A 26,305-nucleotide genomic window follows, 5' to 3' on the forward strand; every position below is an offset into this window, starting at 1 on the left:
CGTCTGAAGCCTTCTTCTCTCAACTCATCAAAGTCATCCTCCATCCAGCTTTGTTCCGTTGCTGGTGAGGAACTGCGTTCCTTTGGAGGAGGAGAGGTGCTCTGTTTTTTAGAGTTTCCAGTTTTTTTGCTCTGTTTTTTCCCCATCTTTGTGGTTTTATCTACTTTTTGTCTTTGGTGATGGTGATGTACAGATGGGTTTTTGGTGTTGAAGTCCTTTCTGTTTGTTAGTTTTCCTTCTACCAGACAGGACCCTCAGCTGCAGGTCTGTTGGAGTTTACTAGAGGTCCACTCCAGACCCTGTTTGGCTGGGTGTCAGCAGCGGTGGCTGCAGAACAGCGGATTTTCGTGAGACCACAAATTCAGCTGTCTGATGGTTCCTCTGAAAGTTTTGTCTCACAGGAGTACCCGGTTGAATGAGGTGTCAGTCTGTCCCTACTGGGGGAGTGCCTCCCAGTTAGGCTGCTCAGGGGTGAGGGACCCACTTTAGGAGGCAGTCTGTCCGTTCTCAGATCTCCAGCTGCGTGCTGGGAGAACCATTACTCTCTTCAAAGCTCAAGCAGAAATGCAGAAATCACCTGTCTTCTGTGTCGCTGGGGCTGGGAGCTGGAGACCGGAGCTGTTCCTATTCGGCCATCTTCAACATACTTTTTTTCTTAACCTATCAGTCTCATTGTCATTCTGTTTTTTTTTTTTTTTTTTTTTTTTTTTTTGAGGTGAATAGAGACAGTTGTGGTGTTATGGAAAGATTTTTGGACTTAGCAATTGCTCAAGCAGAACAAACTTAGGTGTTCTGTGTGTGTCCTTAGATACGTAATTTAATTTTTAGAGGATCAATTTCAAAACCTGCAAAATGAGGCTCATGCTGGGTTTGAAAAGTTTTGTTCTCCCTCTCTCCGTCCCTTCCTTCCTTCCTTCTTTCCTTCCTTCCTTCCTTCCTTCCTTCCTTCCTTCCTTCCTTCCTTCTTCCTTCCTTCCTTCCTTCCTTCCTTCCTTCCTTCCTTCCTTCCTTCCTAGTGTTTATTAGAAATATGGGAAATTTTCCCATAGAAAATTTTTCTAGGAAAATATAAAGGATATTCAGATTCTATCCTCGTTTCAATGTGTTTGTCCACACCAGTGTTTTATCTTAAATTTTAAGTCTTTTGCAAACAGCAGTGGTGTTCAGATGTGTCCAAAGCCTAGTACTACATCTGAGAAAATAGATTCTCAGTATATATTATGTGAAGAAATCAGAATTTAGTGATGTTATGGGTGACCTTTGAAGTATTAGGTGATGGAGTTCATTGAAATATTAACTGAAAAAGTTATTTTAACTTTCTTTGTATATTTATCAGTTTAAATACTGTGTCATTGGCCAGGGGTGATGGCTCATGCCTGTAATCCCAGCACTTTGGGAGGCCGAGGTGGATGAATCACCTGAGGTCAGGAGTTCAAGACTGGCCTGGCCAACATGGTGAAACCCCGTCTCTACTAAAAATACAAAAATTAGCCGGGTGTGGTGGTGTGGGCCTAGAATCCTAGTTATTTGGGAGGCTGAGGTGGGAGAATCGCTTAAACCTGGAAGGTAGAGGTTGCAGTGAGCCGAGATCGCACCACTGCACTCCAGCTTGCCTGGGTGACGGAGCGAGACTCTTATCTCAAAAAACAAAAACAAAAACAAAAAACTGTGTCATTGATTATGTGTTAACAGTCAAGTTGACTTTTGGAAAATCTGCAGTTATGGTAGATTCTTGCCTGGTTTTTTGTTGTTGTTGTTTTTGTTGTTGTTGTTTTTTGTTTTTTTTTTTTTTTGAGACAGGGTCTCACTCTGTTGCCCAGGCTGGAGTGCAGTGGTGTAATCTCGGCTCACTGCAACCTCTGCCTCCCGGGTTCAAGGGATTCTCCCACCTCAGCCTCCTCAGTAGCTGGGATTACAGGCATGTCCCACCACACCCGGCTAATTTTTGTATTTCTAGTACAGACAAGGTTTCACCATGTTGGCCAGGTGTGGTCTTGAACTCCTGACCTCAAGTGATTTGCCCACCTCAGCCTCCCAAAGTGCTGGGATTACAGGGTGAGCCCCCATACCTGGCTAACTTGACTGTTACTAACGTGTAAAGTTATTTCGTGGCTGATATGTGTCAATTATATTTTTATGTTGCAGTTAAGTGATGATATGGGATGAGATTCAATTTTCTTTGTTTAGCTTGATAGCTACATGATCTTAATATGTAAGCTTTTTCTTATTTTGCAGAGATCCTGCATATTTTGATGAAAATTGGCTAAACAGAATCAAAACTGAAGTAGGAGATAATTGGAGGCTAAAGGTATTTTATTTTTCCATCTGTTAAATCTTTAAATATTTGTATGTGTATAATATCGGTTGATTTTTTTTTCTCTGATGTGTCCAGTGAGCTTTCGAAGCTTAGGTAGCCTGTAATGAAATAATGTAGAATTGAAGATTGAACTCACCTGGAGTTGTGGACCTAGGCATAACATAATATGAGTCAGTGATGCATAGCAATTAAGGGCATGGAGCCAGTGTGCCTGTGTCCACATCATAGCTTTGCCATTTACTGTCTATGGGGAAGTGTTGTGACCTTCCTTTGCCGTGGTTTCCCCATTTGTAAAATGAGGATTAATATAGCTTCTACCTCACAGAAATGAGTTACTATTATGCCAAGTACTTAGAATAGTGCACGTGGTAGTTATAATGAGATAACATTGATCATTATTAACTGTATCATAAACACTCAGAGAATGAAACATTTTCATTTCCTTCCTAGTAACTTTTAAGTATTTTACAAGTTTCTTTAACCAAAACTTACAATAAGAAAAAAAGTTTACATTGCAACCAATTTCCCACCTAAATGTGTGTGTGTATATAGCTGAACAGGTTTTTACCCTTACGTTAGGCAGTGATGTTTTCATTTTATTTTTAAAAATGTTTGTGTAATCCACTAAATTATTTTTTTAACTTTATATTTTGTTTTTTGTTTTTTGTTTTTTTGTTTTGTTTTGTTTTTTTTTTGTGTTTTGTGTTTGTGGCCTCTTGGTGTGCCGGGGGGGAATGTAGTGGTTCAATCTTGGCTCACTGCAACCTTTGCCTCCCTGGTTCAAGTGATTCTCCTGCCTCAGCCTCCCAAGGAGGTAGGATTACAGGCATCTGCCACCACACCCAGCTAATTTTTGCATTTTTGTAGAGACGGGGTTTCACCCTGTTGACCAGGCTGGTATCAAACTCCTGATCTCAGGTGATCCGCCCGCCTTGGCCTCCCAAAGTGCTGGAATTACAAGCATCAGCCACCAAGCCCGGCCTATATTTTGAAATAATTATAGATTCACAAGGAGTTGCAAAAAACGTGTACTAAGAGGTTATGTGTACCTTTTACCCAGTTTCTCCAGTGGTAACATCTTGCATAACTATAATACAATATCAAAACTAGGGAACTTGCATTGGTACAGTCCATATTTTATTCAAATTTCACCAAGGTTACTTGTACTCTGTGTTAGTGTGTGCAGTTCAGTGTAGCTCTGTCTCATGTGTAGCTTTGTGTAACTACCACCACAGTGAAGACCCAGAACTATTCTGTCACCACACAGCTTCCTGTGCTGCTTCTATAACCACATCCACACCACCCCTAATCCTGTGCAACCCCTAATTTGTTCTCCATCTCTGTGATTTTGTTAACATTAAATTGATTGTTATGACCCAGTAGTTGTCATTTCTGGCAGTGTGGAGAAACCTGCGACAATTTCTTTTTGATACAGACTGGTGAAGACTCAGACATACAAATGATTTAAGCATGCGAGGCCCCTGAACTTAAGACATGTTCAGCTTGAGTTGTCTTTGTATTTTCCCGAAGAAACATGTTTGATAAGAAAAGTATTTATTTGTTGCTTAAGTATTGGGTTTGCCAAAATCTAATTCCTTCTTTTTACTAAGCTAGTGAATGAAAACTGTTTAATGGCACTGTTTTTTGTTTTTTGTTTTTTTTTTTTTTTGGTTTGTTTTTTGAGACAGAGTCTCACCTTGTCACCCAGGCTGTAGTGCAGTGGTGCAATCTCGGCTCGCTGCAACCTCCACCTCCCGAGTTCAAAAGATTTTCCTGCCTCAGTCTCCCGAGTAGCTGGGACTACAGGCGCACGCCATGATGCCCGGCTAATTTTTGTATTTTTTAGTAGAGACAGGGTTTCGTCATGTTGGCTAGGCTGGTCTTGAACTCCTAACCTCAGGTGATCTGCCAGCCTTGGCCTCCGAAAGTGCTGGGATTACAGGTGTGAGCCATTGCGCCCGACCGGCCCTGTTTTAATTTCTAAATAGTCTTTCAAGGACAAGCTATTTATTTATTTTTATTTACTTTTTTTTTTGAGACAGGGTCTCACTCTGTCACCTAGGATAGAGTACAGTGGCACAGTCTCAGCTCACTGCAACCTCCACCTCCTGAGCTCAACCAATCCTCCTACCTCAGCCTTTCAAATAGCTGGGACTACAGGCGCATGCCAACACACCAGGCTGTTTTAAATTTTTATAGGGATGAGGTCTTGCTATATGCTCAGTCTGGTCTCGAACTCCTGGGCTCAAGCCATCCTCCTGCTTCAACCTGGCAGGCCAGGTGCAGTGGCTCAAGCCTGTAATCCCAGCACTTTGGGAGGTCAAGGTGGGTGGATCACTTGCGGTCAGGAGTTTGAGACCAGCCTAGCCAACATGGTGAATCCCCATTTCTAGTAAAAATACAAAAATTAGGCCTGGCATGGTGGGTCACGCCTGTAATCCCAGCACTTTGGGAGGGCGAGGTGGGTGGATCACAGGTCAAGAGATCGAAACTATCCTGGCCAACGTGGTGAAACCCCGTTGTACTAAAAATACAAAAATTAGCTGGACATGGTGTTGCGAGCCTATAGTCCCAGCTACTTGGGAAGCTGAGGCAAGAGAATCACTTGAACCTGGGAGGCGGAGGTTGCAGTGAGCCGAGATGGCGCCACTGCACTCCAGTCTGGCGACAGAGCGAGACTCTGTCTCAGAAAAAAAAAAATTAGTCAGGTGTGGTGGCGGGCACCTATAATTCCAGCTACCTGGGAGGCTGAGGCATGAGAATTACTTGAACCCAGGAGGCAGAGGTTACAGTGAGCTGAGATTGTGCCACTGTACTCTGTCGCCTGGGTGACAGAGCAAGACTCAGTCTCAAAAAAAAAAAAAAAAGATTATTTTTTAATGTTACGGCATGTTTAAAACAATTTATGATGTTTAAAATAATGCTACTAATCATTTTGTGTCTGCTTACTGGCTTGATCAGAGGGAGTTGTATATCTCCTCCCAGCAGGCACATAGATAGATACACATAACCACATATACTGTCTCCAGTGTCATGAGTAGGGCAGTGGTAGTATATGGAGACGGGTAGAAAAGTTTATCATAGTCTTAATATTCAGGACTGAACTTCTTATTCTCTATATTTTATGCTATACTTCAGTTTTATGATGCAATTGATTAAAGGCAAGATATACAACCGGCCACAGTGGCTCACGCCTGTAATCCCAACACTTTGGGAGGCCAAGGTGGGCGAATCACCTGAGGTCAGAAGTTCGAGACCAGCCTGGCCAACATGGTGAAACCCCGTCTCTACTAAAAATACAAAAATTAGCTGGGTGTGGTGGCAGGCACCTGTGATCCCAGCTACTCAGAAGGCTGAGGCAGGAGAGTTGCTTGAACCTGGGAGGCAGAGGTTGCAGTGAGCCAGGATCGCGCCATTGCACTCCAGCCTGCCTGGGCAACAGAGGGAGACTCTGTCTCAAAAATATAAATACATAAATGAAGATAAGATACAGCTTTTTGTGATGTGACTTAAAAAACTACCATTTTAAATGAATGGTAGTTGATTTTCAAGGCATTCTAATTTCAAATATTAAAAATATGGGAAAACGAACATCCTAGAATGAAAGAAATAAAGCATATTATATGCATTTTCCATATCTACAAATTTTTCTAGACGTTTAAGCATGTTTATTTTATGAGACCTGTAAAGATAAATAAGCAAGTTTTCAGTTTATTTTCTTCCTTACAAATAAATACGCCTTTAATTAAGTACTGGATCACATTGCTGTGATTCAGGCTCTTATTTGAAAGCCTCAGTCCCTATTAGCTTCTTTTCTAGGATGTCTCAACTACAGACACCACCCAGGGACAGCTAGATCAATAAAATAATCAACTATATCACATGCCCATTTAACCTAACAAAACTGTATGAGTTGGGTCAAACAAAAAGAAAAAATTATAGTTTACAATAAATAGGGCAGGTGATTCTGCCCATTCTTTACAATAAATAGGGCAGGTGATTCTGCCCATTCTTCACCTAACATTATGGCTCATAAATATTTACTTTGATGTTCAACTGAAGAAACAGTAGTTTTTTTTTTCTGGTAGGGGAAGAATTTAAAGATATACTTCATGGGTTATTTTAAAGAGATTTTACTATAATTTTTGCTTAATACTCTCTTTAGAACTTAATTTCTATGTAGATGCAGTTTGACTTTTCTAGGGAGAATAGCTCTGAACTCAAGTCTTCATTAAGGATGGCATATTTTTACTTTACCCACAGAAAACCTAAATAATTTAATCTTATTGTTAAGTCTCATTCAGTTACCCTCCAGTTGTTTTCAGTGTGGTCATAACATTGAAAATTCTACATAATTGGAGACATCATTTGTTTTATAAATCTCTTGGATTATATAATAGTACTTTTTGATGATGATGGTAATTCAATATGCCTTTGAATTTTATTTGTTAATATTTACTTTATGATTAACTGCAGTGATTGTTTGGCTCAGAAATTTTTTATGTTAAATTATGTTTTGATGTGTCTTGCCTTTTACCCAGTTGTTTTCTCTTTCTTTAAACAGATAAGCAATTTAAAGAAAATTTTAAAAGGAATCTTGGATTATAATCATGAGGTAAAGACTTTTTTCTCATTCTGCTTAGAAGTATTACTATAGGATAGTTTAATTTTATAATAGTTTCAAGTTAAGGAAAAATTGCTTTCAAAATTAATAATCAGTTTGTCCTTCATTTTATAGTTTCTATAATAGGATGATGGTTCAACCAACCATCTGTCAGTCAGTTAATAGATGGATGATCCTTTTCACTGTATTATGGGTAGTTTGTAGATGATTACTAATTAATGTCACATTTTACTTTATGTCATCTATTAATTCTGTCTTTTTTTTCCTTTACTTGTGAAGATAGTTTTAGAGTTCATGCACCGTTGCCTACTCTCATTTTATTCCTTGGCAAACCCCCCCACCCCTAGATGAATTCAGTTTGTCCTCTGAGTCTGCATCAGAACAGTCAGACATTGCTGGGGAAGAAATCAGGCAGTGGAAATAACTAGTTTTAGTTTAAATTTTATGATCAAAGATGCCAAATGGACACAACACCATACCCTAGTTATTTCCCTACTGTGTTTTCCTACAAGCTTACCTGCATTTAGTACCCATGTTTATACCCGTAGCACTGATCTTCCCCATCTCAGTAAGTGACCCTACCATTCACCCTGTTACTCAAGCCCAGAACCTAGAAAGCCTCCTACAGTCCTTCTTTCTTCCAGTATCATCTGCAAGACCCATTAGTCAAACCTTCAAAATAGAGCTTTCTCCATCTGTGTGGCCACCAACTATGCCAAGCCATCATTCACTCTTGCTTAGATTACTAAAGTAGTCTTGCTGGTGACCCTGATTTCACTGTTGCATTATTTTTAAAAATTTAAAGGTGATCACATCAGTCTCCTCCTTAAAGTCCTCTGTGGTTTCCCCTTGCATTGAGAATCACATCCACATTCTTACCATGAACGACTTCCTAACTACTTTTCCCACACCTAAGGCACTGGAGCCACATCCTCTGCTTCTGTGCCTGAAATCTGCTAAGTCCTTTTCTTCCTTAGTCTTTGCCCCACTGTTGTTGCTGTGTGCAGCCTTCTTCCCTCAGCTCCTGGCATTTCTTGCTCTTGCTTATTTGAACTTTCTGTTACCTCCTTACAGAGACTTTCTCTGAACATGTGCTGTCTCAGCCAGGGCCACATTCACCCCTCAGCCCCATTATTCAGTCACATCACCCTGTTTATTCCCTTTAATCCTGGCCATATCAGCAGTCTCCTTATTTGTTGGTTTATTTGGTTGTCTCACCCCATTATATTCTTCTCTTCTCTCTCTCTCTTTTTTTTTTTTTTTTTGAGATGGAGTCTCGCTCTGTCACCCAGTCTGTAGTGCAGTGGCGCAATCTCAGCTCACTGCAAGCTCTGCCTCCCGGGTTCATGCCATTCTCCTGCCTCAGCCTCCCAAGTAGCTGGGACTACAGGCACCCGCCACTACACCTGGCTAATTTTTTTGTATTTTTAGTAGAGATGGGGTTTCACCGTGTTAGCCAGGATGGTCTCGATCACCTGACCTCGTGATCCGCCCGCCTCGGCCTCCCAGAGTGCTGGGATTACAGGCGTGAGCCACCGCGCCTTCCCTTCCCTTCCCTCTTCCCGTCCCATCCTTTCCTTTTTGACAGATTCTCGCTGTGTCACCCAGGGTAGAGTGCAGTAGCGCGACCTCGGCTCACTGCAACCTCTGCCTCCTGGGTTCATGCTATTCTCCTGTCTCAGCTTCCCGAGAAGCTGGGACTACAGGCACGTACCACCACGCCCAGCTAATTTTTGTATTTTTGGTAGAGACAGAGTTTCACCATATTGGCCAGGCTGGCCTCAGACTCCTGACCTTGTGATCCACTAACCTCGGCCTCCCAAAGTGCCTGAGCCACTGTGCCTGGCCACCCCATTATATTCTTAGAGCCATGAAATGAGGTTGGAGCCAGACCTCATGTAGTCATTGGTACATCCCAGCCCTCAGGACAGTGCTATTACACTGCAGGCACTCAGGGTTTCCTAATCATGTCAAAAAAATATTAATTTCCAAGAAAAACATGATATTTAAGATACATGTAAGTGCGAACATAGGGTTGGTATTAGACACGTTGACAAAAGTGTTTTTTTTCCTTTGACGAGAAGTGCTTATATTTACTAGATCTTTTTTTTTTTTTTTTTTTTTTTCTTGAGACAGAGTCTTGCTCTGCTGCCCAGGCTGGAGTGCAGTGGCGCAATCTCGGCTCACTGCAAGCTCCGCCTCCCGGGTTCATGCCATTCTCCTGCCTCAGCCTCTCCGAGTAGCTGGGACTACAGGTGCCCGCCACCACGCCCGGCTAATTTTTTGTATTTTTAGTAGAGACGGGGTTTCACCGTGGTCTCGATCTCCTGACCTCATGATCCGCCCGCCTCGGCCTCCCAAAGTGCTGGGATTACAAGCGTGAGCCACCGTGCCTGGCCATATTTACTAGATCTTTTGGGCTTAGAAGAGGTGATTGGTTTTGTTCTGAGCATCATGCCTATTATATGAAAAAAGGTAGTTTTTAATAAAGTATTGTAGTAAAAAAGAATAGAAAATGTATGGCATTGAAGATAGTGATGCTGTTTCAGGAGTGTCCTCCTGAGCCAGGTCTCTCACTCAGTGGAAGCCACCCAGAGGAAATCTGAGCCATTATCCTCATCTCATACATGAGAAGCCGAGGCTCATGTGCACCTCTTTCTCTGCCTTTCTTGTAATTTTTCTTTTTTTTCTCCCCCTCACCCAGCCCCCTGACATTTTTGGGTCCTAGGCCTACTGGTGTTACCTGTAGCCCCACATAGCATCCCCTAGCCTGAGTGTGCCTGAGAGGAAGAAGAAATCCAGTCTCTGAAAATGGTGTGGTCTGAAAATGGTGTGGTGTCTTTGGAACTTATACCCTTTTAGAAACCTAATTATATTCATTACTACATGATTAGGAGAACGAGTTGGAACATGAGTAAAACTAAAATCAGTATGTGTAGTTGGAGTTTGCTTAATTTGAGCCTACACTGCCATTTAGTGAGCCCATACCTATAAGATTCGGTATGAGCTTCCCCATTTATTCTCATAGCCCAAAGTTCTTTTCCTTCTTACTGCCTACTGTGATTTGTATTATATATTTCTTTGTGCATTTAGTAATTCATTTTATGTGTTCTACTTCATAAACTAGATGAAGGTGCTTACCTATGTATTTAAACGTTTTGCAAATGCATACTTCTTTGACACCATAGTTCTATTTCTAGAAATTGGTCTTTAAGAACTACATTAGGTTATCCACCTCATTATTTCATAGTAGGCAAAAATTGAATATAACCCAATGTCTAACAATAAGAAAATTATGAAACATGTTGTAGGACAAATGCCATTCAGCCATGAAAATACATATTTATAAATATTCTTTAATAATATAAAAGTGTGAGATTGTATATGCCATATGATACCAGTTTTACATGAATATACATAAATATGTTTATAAAAATGTGTATGCAGGTCCACAATTTCAGATCCCAATCCTTTAGGCCAGATTTATTTTGGAATTCAGAGTTTTTCAGATTTTTAGAAAGGTAACATGATGCATACACCACGTATTGTGTAAATACCTCAGTGGGGCCTGGGGTTACACCATTATTCCATTATATTAACATTTCTGCAGCAAAACGTAACGTTATTCACTCTAGGATAAACAAAAAGAATAAATTAATGGTTCTGTCATTACCTTTCACCCTCCTCCTGGGAATTCCTTTGTCTTTCTCCTATCTTATTTTGTTTGCTGAATTCTGTGTATTTCTCTTTCTTGGTTTACTTTCATGTTTTGGTAGAGCCCATTTTCCAGTGGCATCTTCAGAAAAATACATGATAGATACTTATTTTAAGCTCCACAAATCTGAAAATAGTCTTAGTTCTCTTTACACTGTGGTTGAGTTGAATATGGAATTCCAGGTTGGAAGTCATGCCTCTGTATTTTGAAATCATTGCTCCATGCCCTCTGGCTTCCAGTGCTGCTGCTAACATCTCTCATGTGGACTCCCACTCCCTGTTGGTAACTTGTTCACTTTCTGGAACCTTTTAGGTCCTTTTTATCTCCATTTTCATGCTGCTGTGCTTTGGTATGAGAAGGAGTTTTTTCGTTGTTGTTTTCTTTTGTTTTATTGCGCTTGGCACTTAGCACACCCTTAAAATCTGAATGCCTACTAGCTTTAGTTTTAGGAAATTTTCTTCTTATTATTATTTATTTTATCTCATTTATTTTATTACTTTATTTTTCTTTACTTTATCCTCTTTCTGAACTATTTAGCTGTTGAACCTCCTGGGTTAATCCTTTAATTATCTAGCCCTTTCTCTTGTTTTCTCTCTCGTGTTTTTGCTGTACTGACTGAGATGATTATACACCTTCTTCTAGCTTGCCTGTTGAATTTTTCATTTCTGCTGTCACATTTGTAATTTGCAAGACTGCTTTTTGTTTTCTGAATGTAACTTTTATATCCTGTTCTTGCTTATGAATATAATAGTTTCTCTTATCTCTATGAGAATGTTAATCATAGATTTTTTTTACTTTCATATGTTTTTTTAATTATTATACTTTAAGTTCTGAGATACATGTGCAGAACATGCAGGTTTATTACATAGCTATACACGTGCCATGGTGGTTTGCTGCACCCATCAACCCATCATCTATATTAGGTATTTCTCCTAATGCTATCCCTCCCCTAGCCCCCCAGCCCCTCAACAGGCTCCAGTGGATGATGTTCCCTCCCTGTGTTCATGTGTTCTCACTGTTCATTTCCCACCCATGAGTGAGAACATGCGATGTTTGGTTTTCTGTCCTTGTGATAGTTTGCTCAGAATGATGGTTTCTGAGCTTCATTCCATGTCCCTGCAAAGGACATGAACTCATCCTTTTTTATGGCTGCATGGTATTCCATGGTGTATATGTGCCACATTTTCTTTATCCAGTCTATCATTGATGGGCATTTGGGTTGGTTCCAAGTCTTTGCTATTGTGAATAGTGCTGCAATAAATGTGTGCATGTCTTTATAGTAGGTTGATTTATAATCCTTTGGGTATATACCCAGTAATGGGATTGCTGGGTCAAATGGTATTTCTGGTTCTAGATCCTTGAGGAATCGCCACACTGTCTTCCACAATGGTTGAACTAATTTACACTCCCACCAACCTTGTAAAAGTATTCCTATTTCTCCATATCCTCTCCAACATCTATTGTTTCCTTACTTTTTAATGATCGCCATTCTAACTGGTGTGAGATGGTATCTCATTGTGGTTTTGATTTGCATTTCTCTAATGACCAATGATGGTGAGCTTTTTTTCATGTTTATTGGCCATATAAATGTCTTCTTTTGATAAGTGTCTGTTCATAACCTTCGCCCACTTTTTGATGGGGTTGTTTGATTTCTTCTTGTGCATTTCTTTAAGTTCCTTATAGATTCTGGATATTAGCCCTTTGTCAGATGGGTAGATTGCAAAAATTTTCTCCCATTCTGTAGGTTGCCTTTTCACTCTGATGATAGTTTCTTTTGCTGTGCAGAAGCTCTTTAGTTTACTTAGATCCCATTTGTCAATTTTGGCTTTTGTTGCAGTTGCTTTTGGTGTTTTAGTCATGAAGTCTTTGCCCACGCCTATGTCCTGAATGGTGTTGCCTAGGTTTTCTTCTAGGGTTTTTATGGTTTTAGGTCTTACATTTAAGTCTTTAATCCATCTTGAGTTAATTTTTGTATAAGGTGTAAGGAAGGGGTCCAGTTTCAGTTTTCTGCATATGGCTAGCCAGTTTTTCCAGCACTATTTATTAAATAGGGAATCCTTTTCCCATTGCTTGTTTTTGTCAGGTTTGTCAAAGATCAGATGGTTGTAGATGTGTGGCATTATTTCTGAGGCCTCTGTTCTGTTCCATTGGTCTGTGTATCTGCTTTGGTACCAGTACCATGCTGTTTCGGTTACTGTAGTCTTGTAGTATAGTTTGAAGTCAGATATTGTGATGCCTCCAGCTTTGTTCTTTTTGCTTAGGATTGTCTTGGCTATACTGGCTCTTTTTTGGTTCCATATGAAATTTAAAGTAGTTTTTTCTAATTCTTTGAAGAAAGTCAGTGGTAGCTGTATGGGGATACCATTGAATCTATAAATTGCTTTGGGCAGGATGGCCATTTTCACGATATTGGTTCTTGCTATCCATGAGCATGGAATATTTGTTCATTTGTTTGTGTCCTCTCTTATTTCCTTGAGCAGTGGTTTGTAGTTCTCCTTGAAAAGGTCCTTCACATCCCTTGTAAGTTGTGTATTCCTAGGTATTTTATTCTCTTAGTAGCAATTGCGAATGGGAGTTGACTTATAATTTGGCTGTTTGTCTGTTATTGGTGTATAGGAATGCTTGTGATTTTTGCACATTGATTTTGTATCTTGAGACTTTGCTGAAGTTGCTTATCAGCTTAAGGAGATTTTGGGCTGAGACGATGGGGTTTTCTAAATGTACAATCATGTCATCTGCAAACAGAGACAGGTTGGCTTCTTCTCTTCCTATTTGAATATCCTTTATTTCTTTCTCTTGCCTGATTGCCCTGGCCAGAACTTCCAATACTGTGTTGAATAGGAGTGGTGAGAGAGGACATCCTTGTCTTGTGCCAGTTTTCAAAGGGAATGCTTCCAGCTTTTGCCCATTCAGTATGATATTGGCTGTGGGTTTGTCATAAACAGCTGTTACTATTTTGAGATACATTCCATCAATACCTAGTTTATTGAGAGTTTTTAGCATGAAGGGGTGTTGAATTTTATCGAAGGCCTTTTCTGCATCTATTGAGATAATCCTATGGTTTTTGTCATTGATTCTGTTTATGTGATGTATTACGTTTACTGATTTGAGTATGTTGAACCAGCCTTACATCCCAGGGATGAAGCCAACTTGATGGTGGTGGATAAGCTTTTTGATGTGCTGCTGGATTCAGTTTGTCAGTATTTTATTGAGGATTTTTGCATCGATGTTCATCAGAGATATTGGCCTGAAATTTTCTTTTTTTGTTGTGTCTCTGTCAGGTTTTGGTGTCAGGATGATACTGGCCTCGTAAAATGAGTTAGGGAGGAGTACCTCTTTTTCTGTTGTTTGGAATAGTTTCAGAAGGAATGGTACCGGCTCCTCTTTGTACCTCTGGTAGAATTCAGCTGTGAATCCATCTCCTGGGCTTTTTTTGGTTGGTAAGGTATTACTGCCTTAATTTCAGAACTTGTTATTGGTGTATTCAGGGATTTGACTTCTTTTCTGGTTTAGTCTTGGGAGGATGTATGTATCTAGGAATTTATCCATTTCTTCTAGATTTTCTAGTTTATTTGCGTAGAGGTGTTTACAGTATTCTCTGATGGTAGTTTGTATTTCTGTGGGATCAGTGGTGATATCCTATTTATCATTTTTTATTGTGTCTATTTGATTCTTCTCTCTTTTCTTCTTATTAGTCTGGCTAGTGGTCTATTTTGTTAATCTTTTAAAAAAACCCAGCTCCTGGATTCATTGATTTTTTTTTTTTTAAGGGTTTTTTGTGTCTCTGTCTCTTTCAGTTCTGCTCTGATCTTAGTTATTTCTTGTCTTCTGCTAGCTTTTGAATTTGTTTGCTCTTGCTTCTCTAGTTCTTTTTATTGTGATGTTAGGGTGTCGATTTCAGATCTTTCCTGCTTTCTCATATGGGCATTTAGTGCTATAAATTTCCCTCTAAACACTGCTTTAGCTATGTCCCAGAGATTCTGGTACATTGTGTCTTTGTTCTCATTTGTTTCAAAGAACTTACTTATTTCTGCCTGAATTTCGTTACGTACCCAGTAGTCATTCAGGAGCAGGTTGTTCAGTTTCCATGTAGTTGTGCGGTTTTGAATGAGTTTCTTAATCCTCAGTTCTAATCTGATTGCACTGTGGTCTGAGAAACTGTTATGATTTCTGTTCTTTTGCATTTACTGAGGAGTGTTTTACTTCCAATTATGTGGTCAATTTTAGAATAAGTGCGATGTGGTGCTGAGAAGAATGTATATTCTGTTGATACGGGATGGAGAGTTCTGTAGATGTCTATTAGGTCTGCTTGGTCCAGAGCTGAGTTCAAGTCCTGAATATCCTTGTTAATTTTTTGTCTCGTTGATCTAATATTGACAGTGGGGTGTTAAAGTCTCCCACTATTGTTGTGTGGGAGTCTAAGTCTCTTTGTAGATCTCTAAGGACTTGCTTCATGAATCTGGGTGCTCCTGTATTGGGTGCATATATATTTAGGATAGCTAGCTCTTCTTGTTGAATTGATCCCTTTACCATTATGTAATGGCATTCTTTGTCTCTTTTGATCTTTGGTGGTTTAAAGTCTGTTTTATCAGAGACTAGTATTGCAACCCCTGCTTTTTTTTGTTTGTTTTTTTTGCTTTCCATTTGCTTAGTAAATCTTCCTGCATCCCTTTATTTTGAGCCTATGTGTGTCTTTGCATGTGAGGTGAGTTTCCTGAATACAGCACATTGATGGGTCTTGACTCTTCATCCAATTTGCTAGTCTGTGCCTTTAAATTGGGGCATTTAGCCCATTTACATTTAAGGTTAATATTGTTACGTGTGAATTTGATCCTATCATTATGATGCTAGTGGTTATTTTGCCTATTAGTTGATGCAGTTTCTTCATAGTGTTGATGGTCTTTACAATTTGGTATGTTTTTGCAGCGGCTGGTACCAGTTTTTCCTTGCCGTATTTAGTGCTTCCTTCAGGAGCTCTTGTAAGGCAGGCCTGGTGGTGACAAAATCTCTCAGCATTTGCTTGTCTGTAAAGGATTTTATTTCTCCTTCGCTTATGAAGCTTAGTTTGGCTGGGTATGAAATTCTGGGTTGAAAATGCTTTTCTTTAGGAATGTTGAATATTGGCCCCCACTCTCTTCTAGCTTGTCAGGTTTCTGAAGAGAGATCTGCTGCTAGTCTGACGGGCTTCCCTTTATGGGCAACCCGACCTTTCTCTCTGGATGCCCTTAATATTTTTTTCTTCATTTCAACCTTGGTGAATCTGACGATTATGTGTCTTGGGGTTGCTCTTCTTGAGGAATATCTTTGTGGTGTTCTCTGGATTTCCTGAATTTGAACATTGGCCTGTTTTGCTAGGTTGGGGAAATTTTCCTAGATAATACCCTGCAGAGCATTTTCCAACTTGGTTCCATTCTCCCTGTCAGTTTCAGGTACGCCAATCAAACATAGGTTTGGTCTTTTCATTTTGTTTATTTTATTTATTTATGTATTTATTTACTTATTTTTGAGACGGAGTCTCGCTCTGTCACCCAGGCCGGAGTGAGTGCAGTGGCACGATCTCGGCTCACTGGCAACCTCCGCCTCCCAGGTTCAAGCAATTCTCCTGTCTTGGCCTCCCAAGTAGCTGGGACCACAGTCGCCTGCCACCACACCCAACTCATTTTTGTATTTTTAGTAGAGATGAGATTTTACCATATTGGTCAGGCTGGTCTCAAACTTCTGACCTCAGGTGATCCGCCTGCTTCGGCCTCCCGAAGTGCTGGGATTAAAGGCGTGAGCTGGCTGGGCACGGTGGCTCACACCTGTAATCCCAGCACTTTGGGAGGCTGAGGCAGGCAGATCATGAGGTCAGGATATCTAGATCATCCTGGCTAACACGGTGAAACCCCATCTCTACTAAAAATACATAAAGAAATTAGGTGGGTGTGATGGTGGGCGCTTGTAGTCCCAGCTACTCGGGAGGCTGAGGCACGAGAATGGTGTGAACCTGGGAGGCAGAGGTTGCAGTGAGCCAAGATCGCGCCACTGCACTCCAGCCTGGGCGACAGAGGGAGACTCTGTCTCAAAAAAAAAAAAAAAAAAAAAAAAAGGCATGAGCCACTGTGTCTGGCCAGTATTTTCTTTTATATCCTTCCAGGAATTGATTTTCCTATTCAAGGAGAAAAATTTAATTTTATCTGGTTGGTGGTATATTTCTATTCATTTAATTCAATTTGTTTTCCTTATTATTTAGAATAAAACTCACATCTTTGACATAACTTATGAGGACCTAAGTGACATGCCTCCCCCATCCTGACCCCTGGACCTTGTCTTCCACTCCTTCCCCAGCCACACTGACCCTGCTGTTCTTGGAGTTTATCAAGTGCACCCCTCCCTCACGACTTTGCCCATGGTAACCTCTGTGTTGTATCTCCCCACCTATGACTGTATGGTCTACCTCTTCATTCCAGGATTCTGCTCAGTTTTTAACTTAGCGTAGAGGGCTTCTTTGACCATCCATCTAAAATACCAATCCCTTGGCCAAGTACGGTGGCTCACACCTGTAATCTCAGCACTTTCGGAGGCCAGGCAGTTGGATTACTTGAGGTCAGGAGTTTGAGACCAGCCTGACCAACATGGGGAAATCCTGTCTCTACTAAAAATACAAAATTAGCTGGGTGTGGTGGCACATGGCTGTAATCCCAGCTACTTGAGAGGCTGAGGCAGGAGAATCGCTTGAACTTGGGAGTTTGCAGTGAGCCGAGATCATGCCATTGCACTCCAACCTGGGCAACAAGAGCGAAACTCCATCTCAAAAAAATAAAAAGTAAAATACCAGTCCCGCTCCTCCAAAACCCACATTACTTTTTCATTGTAGAATAAACGTACATTCAGAAAAGCATACCATATGTATATGTACATTTTAAAGGTAATTGTGAAGTGAACAACCATAGGTTGGTTGAATGTCACCAGCACCTACCAGGGCTTGTGTTTACCTTCTTGATCACAACCTCTTTCCTCACCTCCTATCCAGGGAAAACCATGATTCCCAGCTTTTTAAATAATTATTTTCTTGTTTGTGTTGATAGTTTTACCACCTGTATGTACATCTAGTTATAGGATGTTTAAAATTTTATTTTCTTTCATTTGCTTCATTATTTGCTTTTTTCTGAGTTTGCTTTCATTGTTTTTGCCTATTTTTAATGTTGGAGACTTCTCAAATGTTTTAATGGTCCTTGGTTGTTTGTTGACATTTAAAAGTAAACCACTATCAAAAGCTGATTGGAATCTGAGTTGGGGGTGCTTTTTGAGTGGTACATTTCACTGTAGGATTGTCAGGCAGAGACCTGCCCATTTGTCTGCATATGAATCATTGCATGTGGGAACAGTCAATTTCCGTGTAAAGAAATCCTTCATGCTCCTTCCTGATGTAGGTATTTTGCTGCCAGTGTTTTGGGAATCAAATGGAGTGAAGGTGGCTAGTGAGAATCGTACTGTTGGGGACATGAATTTATATTTAATCTCAGCTCTTTCTGGTGCCCCCTAGTTCATAATCTTTTTAGTTCTGCTTCTTCAAAGAGTATACACCCATTTCTTCTTGGAGTACTCAGGGTTTTTTTTGTTTGTTTGTTTTTTTGTTTTTTGTTTTTTTTGCTCGATGTACATGCCACATACCAGAGTAGGGACTAAGTTGCTGTGACTCAAGATAGTTATAATTTAGGTATGGGAGGTAAAAATAGAAATTGGGAGTGAAATGGAACATAATCACTCTGTCCTTGGCAATGAGTTTCTGGTAATAACAAACTAACCTCGATCAAGTTTTTTTCTTTTTTTTGGTCATATAAATGTAAATGCAATTATAATCCTTTTATCTCCATTCAGATTTTAGGACAGCAAATTAATGACTTTACCCTTCCTGATGTGAACCTTATTGGGGAGCATTCTGATGCAGCAGAGCTTGGAAGGATGCTTCAGCTCATCTTAGGCTGTGCTGTGAACTGTGAACAGAAGCAAGGTAATTTGTTTCAAGTTAGTGTTTGCATTTAAAATAATGAAGGGAAGTAATGTATATTTTATATTTTATATATAAATCACCAGTACCAACAGTAACATCTGTTTAAGGCCACCCGCAAAGAATGCCATTTTCTACAGTTTTACTAGTAATTTGTTTTTAAGCCTAAATGAATTTTGCACGTTAAAATAAATTTGATTGGGGTGATATTTTTTCTTTTGTGCAATACCACATAATTCCTTGGGTAGATAACTACACTGAATGCAGTGAAATTTGCTGTTAATTTGACAACATCTACCTAATCTGGAAAAAATGAGCAGAGACATACAGCAGTTTAATAGATATTCAGGTCTGCCTTCCCGACAAATATCTATAACAGATGCTTTCAGCTTTTCCTTTTCCTTTTTCTTTTTTTAGGCATATTGTATTTGGAAAACATTTGCAAGTTTGCCTCTACTGTGGGGAAAAAGAGAGGGAAGCGTATCATTATATGCAATGTTTAAATAATAAAAAGAAATTTTGAATTGGGTTTCCTACCCCAAAATCTGGCAGATACTTTTCCTTGAGAAATTACTCCGACTTAAATTTTAGATGGTGCCTTGACTATCTTTTAAAGGAAAGTATAGTATTACATATATCAATATTGTTTCATTTATTTTTAAATAATTGTAAAACTCTTAGAAATACCACAGGAGGCTGGGTACGGTGGCTCCTGCCTGTAATCCCAGCACTTTGGGAGGCCACGGTGGGCGGATCACTTGAGGCCAGGAGTTGGAGACCAGCCTGACCAATATGGTGAAACCACATCTCTACTAGAAAAAAAAAAAAAATTAGCTGAGTGTGGAGGCAGACTCCTGTAATCCCAGCTACTCAGGTGTCTGAGGCATGAGAATCACTTGAACCTGGGAGGCGGAGGTTGCAATGAGCCAAGATCGCATCACCACACTCCAGCCTGGGCGACAGAGCAAGACCCTGTCTCAAAAAAAGAGAAAAATGCCACAGGATAGTTTGTAGTAACATACTCTGGCAAGAAAACATTGAAAAACCTGGAAAACCTTGGGATTAATTTTCACATCGATAAACAGGCTTGTAAAATTAATGGGGCTGGGCGCAGTGGCTCACACCTGTAATCCCAGCACTTTGGGAGGCTGAGGCAGGTGGATCACGAAGTCAGGAGTTTGAGACCAGCCTGGCCAAGATGGTGAAACCCCATCTGTACTAAAAATACAAAAATTAGCCAGGCGCGGTGGTGGGCACCTGTAATCCTAGCTACTTGTGAGGCTGAGGCAGGAGAATCACTTGAATCCAGGAGGCGGAGGTTGCAGTGAGCCAAGATTGCGCCACTGCACTCTAGCCTGGGCGATAGATCAAGACTTTTTCTCAGAAAAAAATAATAATAAAATAAATTAATGGTGTCTATCACTGCTAGAAAAATTTCTCGCTAAGCGTGTAAATCTGAAAACTTTCATTTTTTCCCATGTCCTTTGTATTGCAATCTAAAATATCCCATTTTAAGCTCCCAGAGCTGAAATAACCCAATATATTCTATCATTATTATTACATTGAAATATGAGATTAAGAGCATGAGCTGCAGTGTGCCTCACCCCGTGAATTTCAACTCCTTTCCACCTCTCGCAGACAATCTCAAGGACATTGAATAGATACTTAACCTCTGTATTTTAGTTTTTTAGTAAAATAGAGATTCATTATAGTCTACCTCCTAAGGTTATTGTGGAAACTAAATGAGATCATGTATATAGACCAGTACAGTGTCTTGCACATAGTAGTGGTTCACAGAACATTAGTTACTACTAGGAAATGTGAAAACATTATAAGTTTTACATGTAGTATTTTATTTTATTTTATTCTATTTTATTTTATTTTCTCGAGATGGAGTCTTGCTCTGTTGCCCAGGCTGGAGTGCAGTGGTATGATCTCAGCTCACTGCAACTTCTGCCTCCTGGGTTCAAGCGATTCTCCTGCCTCAGCCTCTTGAGTAGCTGGGATTACAGATGTGCACCACCACGCCTGGCTAATGCTCTGTGTTTTTAGTAGAGACAGGGTTTCATCATGTTGGTCAGGCTGGTCTCAAACTCCTGACCTCAAGTGATCCACCCGCCTTGGCTTCCCAAAGTGCTAGGATTACAGGCATGAGCCACCACCTCAGCCTATATATTAGTATTTTAAAACATTTTCATTCAATTATTTTATCGTGTGCTTTTGTGAACTTTAAGGTAGCCACAATTTTTTAAATGTCATTAGGTGGTGTTCAATGATTATATTTATTTTATCAATAAGTGGAATGTAAATAGTAAAACTACTAACACAGAATTAGAGAAGGCTATTCTCAGTAAGTTAACTTGTAATTTACAGTTTTTGTTAGTTAAGTGTACTTTTATGTGTACAGCAAGTCCAAGTTGACAGATTTGAACTTTGTTGAAGTTACTTGAAGACTAGCTTTGATATATAGATAATAATATAATTAATATCTTTTTTATAGTTCTTCCAAAGTGCTTATCTAATCTTAAATAGCTTTTTTCCTCTATTGACAACGACTGATTTGCATAGAAATCACTTGTTTTCTAAAAGCTGCAGTTCAAATTTATTGTGCAATAAAGCAGATAAATTTTACCTTAAATTCATTTTCTCTTCTATATTAAATTTATTTCATAAATATTGAACTTATACATTACATTAGGGGCTAGGAACACAGTGTTAGAACAGACAAGTGCCTGCCCTCAAGGAACTTGAGTGGAAGGACATTAAATAATGCCACAGATACCCGTATGATGAGCGCAGAGGTGAGTGTTCCGCAGCTACAGCTTAAAGGGGGACAGCCTGGGTTTGCGGTCAGGGAAGTCATTTAAGCAAAGCTATGGAAGACAGTGGATTAAGAGTAATGTAAATAGTAGAAGCTGAATGTAGGAAAGACCTAGGTTATCTCTGAGGAATTAAAAAACCCACCACACTATAATTGGAGTGTAGTGAGAAAAGGATGAAGGAAAATTAGGCAGGAGACAGGGGCTATTATAAGTGATGACAGCACAGTATGTTACTATTACTTATGTTGAAGACGATGGATTTTTTTTTTAAGCCCAAAGGTTTTTTTCTTGTTTCCCCACCACTTACCCCTTGTAGTGCAAAACAGATTTCTATTAACTTGTTGTTTGTACTTTTTTGGTGTTCCATGGTAAGTTTAATAATAGACAGCATTATTTTCTTGAAGTTATGACTAATTTTATTGGTCTCCAATTCGGTATTTTTTAAAACAATGTATTTCTCTCCAGCCCCATTCCTATTTTATCATACCATTTTCTCTCTTTCTTTTTTTTTTTTTTTTTTTTTTGGGGGGGGACAGAGTCTCGTTCTGTCACCCAGGCTGGAGTGCAGTGGTGTGATCTCAGCTCATTGCAACCTCTGCCTCCCAGGTTCAAGCAATTCTCCTGCTTCAGCCTCCTGAGTAGCTGGGATTACAAGTGCACGTGCCACCACGCCCCGCTAATTTTTGTATTTTTAGTAGAGATGGGGTTTCACCATGTTGGTCAAGCTGGTCTCGAACTCCTGACCTCATGATCCTCCTGCCTTGGCCTCCCAAAGCACTGGGATTACAGGCATGAGCCACAGCGCCCGGCCACCATTTTCTTATAGGTAAATTTTAGTTTGCTTATTCAGTTTAGCTCAAGAATCAAATATGGAATTTTCTGCAGTTGTGATCTATGTATATTCCTGGAGTGTCTAACAAGGGTTCTGTCAAAGATTAGGAGATTGGTATATCTAAGATTTGAGACATTAAATCTTTTGAGTAGATGCTTTGATTTTAAGGTGGAAAATAGAAATTATTTAATTGAAGTTGATTGATATCAAATAATAACTTCTTATGTATCCTTTTAGGAAATTCATTGACTTCTGGAATTCTCCTTAATATGTAGGGGTCTTTGGAAGTGCATAACTGTTGAGAGTCAGCTAATTATATTTACTACAGAATAGGACTAGGAAGACAAAGATGTTACCTATATGCATATTCCTATGGGAAAGAAGATAGTCAATTATAATATTTATTGAAGTTCTCACTCAGACCGAATGTTCTGTAGAAACACCTAGATTGAGTTTCCCCCCAAAATTGTATAAATGATGGAAACTTACTGAACAAAATTTTAACATCTCATTTGTCTAGATTTAGGACATCCTCTGCTCTCAGAACATAGTAGAGTGCTAAGAATCAAGTACATGAGTGTCTGAGTGGTTAAATATTAGCTGTCACTGCATATTTATGGTATATAACGTAAAACTCACTAAAGCAGTTCTGCTGTTTACTGCCTGACTGGCTTGGGATGAGATACTTAGCCTGTGTCCTTGTCTGCAAAATAAGGATGTAAAAGCTGGTTGTCATGAGGAGTGAATGAAATTGTGTGTGTGTGTCTGTGTCTGTGTGTGTGTGTGTGTGTGTGCTTTGTACTCCATAAAGCAGTGTACAGATTAAAAGGGGCATATGTTTAAATGTGTTTCCTAATTAGAAGAAGTGAGGAGCATCTGCTAGGGATGTTGACTCAGTGCACATTTATCTTGGCTATCTTCTTAAATTGGGGGCAAATCAAATGGTGGTAAATTTGAAAAAACAAAGATTAGTAGTAGAAGACACACTAATAATAATTATTTATTATTTCCCTTCTCTCTGGTACCAAAAAATGCTTTTTACAGACTAGGAAGCTGGGACTTGTAAGTGTTATGTGACTTGCCCAATACTTCCTACCTGTGAGAGGCTAGACAAGGACAAAAACTCATGTTTCTTCCACATTTAATTTAAACTTAATACTCCCTGTGATAAACTATGCTGTGAATTTTAGACAGTGAAGGCTTCAGGATAAGCTACCTCACATAGCAAACCTCATTCTCCAGCATTGCCTCATAGACACACACCCAGTAATAGCATATCATTTGTATTTTGGACTTTTAAAGATTCATAAATTTTTTTGTTTAAAAAACTGTACAGTAATTTAGTTCTCATCATCATTTTATCATTTAGCATTTTACGGTGTTCGCGGGGAAGGGCCTTGACGTGGCAACACCGCTTCTTAACTAACGCTTCCCCTCTCACACCTACTAACCCCTCACTCCTCGAGTCCACTGTTATTTCCTTCACTTTCAATAGGCTGTCATTAAATTCTCCTTTCCCATTATCAGTGCCACTGCTTCTTCTCTTCCATGTTCACAGTCTTACTTTTAGAGCTGTTTAGTCATCCTACCTATGCTGGTTTCTCCATAGCCTTTAAATTCTGTGTTCGATACTTTTGAACAGAACATCTAAAAGCTCCCTTTTTGTATTCCAACACTCATAGGGTGATTCTCATTAAGAAAACAAAACCAAAAATTGAGCTCAGACTAAAGGAATTCTTTTTTGACTAAATAGTGATTAAGTTATGATATTCCTATTGGCCTAAGAACAATGCCTATGATTTAGTTGTGTTATGTATATTTGTACTTGTAAACAAACAATTGATTGGGTACAAGTAGCCTTAGGACAATACTTCCTTAAAAACATGTTTCTGATAAACTAAAGCTTTAGCATTAACCAGAAGTCATAATTTAATAGTATTGTAAAAATACCTCATTTATTTTAAATCCTCTGTTGGGTAGACAATTATAGTTGTCATTTCAAATACGTGAATCTCTTGTCAAAAGAGTACTTTGACAGTTTCATGGTAAGACCCCTTCATATACTGCCTCAAGGAGTGAGATTTTTATTGTACATGTTGTTTGGATGCATGGGGTTGGAGAGGTAGGTTGAGCCTAAAATTTCCTAATTACTTTACTCTTTTACGTGTTTCTTATTGCAAAGGCAAGAAATTATTTTCAAGTTTGTCATTACTAATAAGAAAGAGATCTTTCTACTTTTTGGCATTGGTGAGGATGAGATTGATGGAGTTTGCTGCTTTAGCTTATTGAAGGTGTGAATCATTTTATTTTTTGTGTTTGACCGGTCAAGTGCCTTAGTGAGAAGGGGGAAGTAGTAGAACAAGGAGTTCCATCTGTAACTGTGAACAGTCAGTTGTGATAACTCACTACCCTTAGACCAGTCAATAATTATTTTAAAGCCTGGGATTATACAATATTTGTTTAACTATGGTATCAATTTGTATCTTAAATTCGTCTCAATTCTTTGTCCTAAGCAGCTCTCAGTTTCATTTTCTTTGTTTACTGTAGAAGAAAATATTAAGGCAAGCTGGGCGTGGTGGCTCACGCCTGTAATCCCAGCACTTTGGGAGGCCGAGGCAGGCGGATCACGAGGTCAAGAAATCGAGACCATCCTGGCCAACATGGTGAAACCTGGTCTCTACTAAAATACAAAAATTAGTTGGGCATGGTGGCGCACGCCTGTAGTCCCAGCTACTCGGGAGGCTGAGGCAGGAGAATCGCGTGAACCCGGGGAGGCAGAGGTTGCAGTGAGGCGAGATGGTGCCACTGCACTCCAGCCTGGAGACAGAGTGAGACTCCATCTTAAAAAAAAAAAGGAAATATTAAGGCAGAATAATGCAGCACGTTTATGTCACATAAAAATAAAGCACAGAGTTCAAAGTTTTCTTTTAACTGTGTAGCAAAGAGTAATGTGAAAGATAATTTTTAGATTTTAGAAAAAAGTAATACAGAGATTTTTCCATCCTGATTTCAGGCTTTACCATTTGATCGTTTTACATTGGCACATACTCATGCCAATATTCCATTCTCGTGACCTGTAGCTGTAGCCTCAACTTTAGAAGGAATGTTGAAAAGGAAAGAAAAGATCTTAAGGAAAGATAAATAGTGTGATTTTCGGACTTTACCAATACATTTAATGGTATATGTGGGATTCCTAGGAGGAATCAAAACACAGGGAAACGACTTATAAGAATTTATGAAGTATGAGCCTTGATTCCCTTGACCATCTTTAACTTGAACAGTGACATTCCAGATTGTTCTTGTTTTCAGAGTACATCCAAGCCATTATGATGATGGAGGAATCTGTTCAACATGTTGTCATGACAGCCATTCAAGAGGTATGTTGGAGCTTCATGATTAAAGGAGTAAACATGAGTATGAATAATACAAGTAGAAAATTTTAAAAGAGATTCTCCTCATTTTTAAAGAGTTTTTACTTTGCATTTATGATATAACTTTTCTTGGTTTTATTCTAAAAAATCATACTCATTTAAATTTTCCAATTTTATTTAAATCTTAAACATTTATTTTGCAGGTATAGATATAACTATTCCTAAATTTTTTTTTTTTTTTGAGACGGAGTCTCGCTCTGTCACCCAGGCTAGAGTGCAGTGGTGCGATCTGGGCTCACTGCAACTTCCGCCTCCTGGGTTCAAGTGATTCTCCTGCTTCAGCCTCCCGAGTAGCTGGGACTACAGGTATGTGCCACCACACCCAGCTGATTTTTTGTATTTTTAGTAAAGATGGGGTTTCACTTTGTTAGCCAGAATGGTCTCGATCTCCTGACCTCATGATCTGCCCGCCTTGGCCTCCCAAAGTGCTGGGATTACAGGCGTGAGCCACCATGCCCGGCCAACTATTCCTAATTTTTTAAAGTGCCCTTAATGAAATAGTAATAGCAGACTAATTTCTAAAGCTAATAATAAATAATATCTATTATTTATTTATTTATTTGTTGGACCGAGT

General features: G+C 39.5%; 1 protein-coding gene across 4 annotated transcripts in view; it reads left to right on the forward strand.

Annotated features, from left to right (window-relative positions):
- The window catches only part of HOOK3 (hook microtubule tethering protein 3), a 137,562-nt gene that overhangs the window by 30,876 nt on the left and 80,381 nt on the right, over positions 1-26,305 (forward strand). For all 4 annotated transcript variants that reach the window (XR_009211716.1, XM_058433737.1, XM_058433738.1 and 1 more), the window contains exons 3-6: positions 2,236-2,308; positions 6,882-6,932; positions 18,517-18,649; positions 25,610-25,677. Coding sequence is in view for 3 of the 4 variants with exons in the window: in XM_058433737.1 (XP_058289720.1) it covers positions 2,236-2,308; positions 6,882-6,932; positions 18,517-18,649; positions 25,610-25,677 (325 nt within the window). In the remaining variant the exon portion in view is untranslated. The remainder of the gene's footprint in view (positions 1-2,235; positions 2,309-6,881; positions 6,933-18,516; positions 18,650-25,609; positions 25,678-26,305) is intronic.

Source organism: Hylobates moloch, unplaced genomic scaffold (assembly GCF_009828535.3).
Source record: "Hylobates moloch isolate HMO894 unplaced genomic scaffold, HMol_V3 SCAFFOLD_22, whole genome shotgun sequence".
Classification (NCBI taxonomy): domain Eukaryota; kingdom Metazoa; phylum Chordata; class Mammalia; order Primates; family Hylobatidae; genus Hylobates; species Hylobates moloch.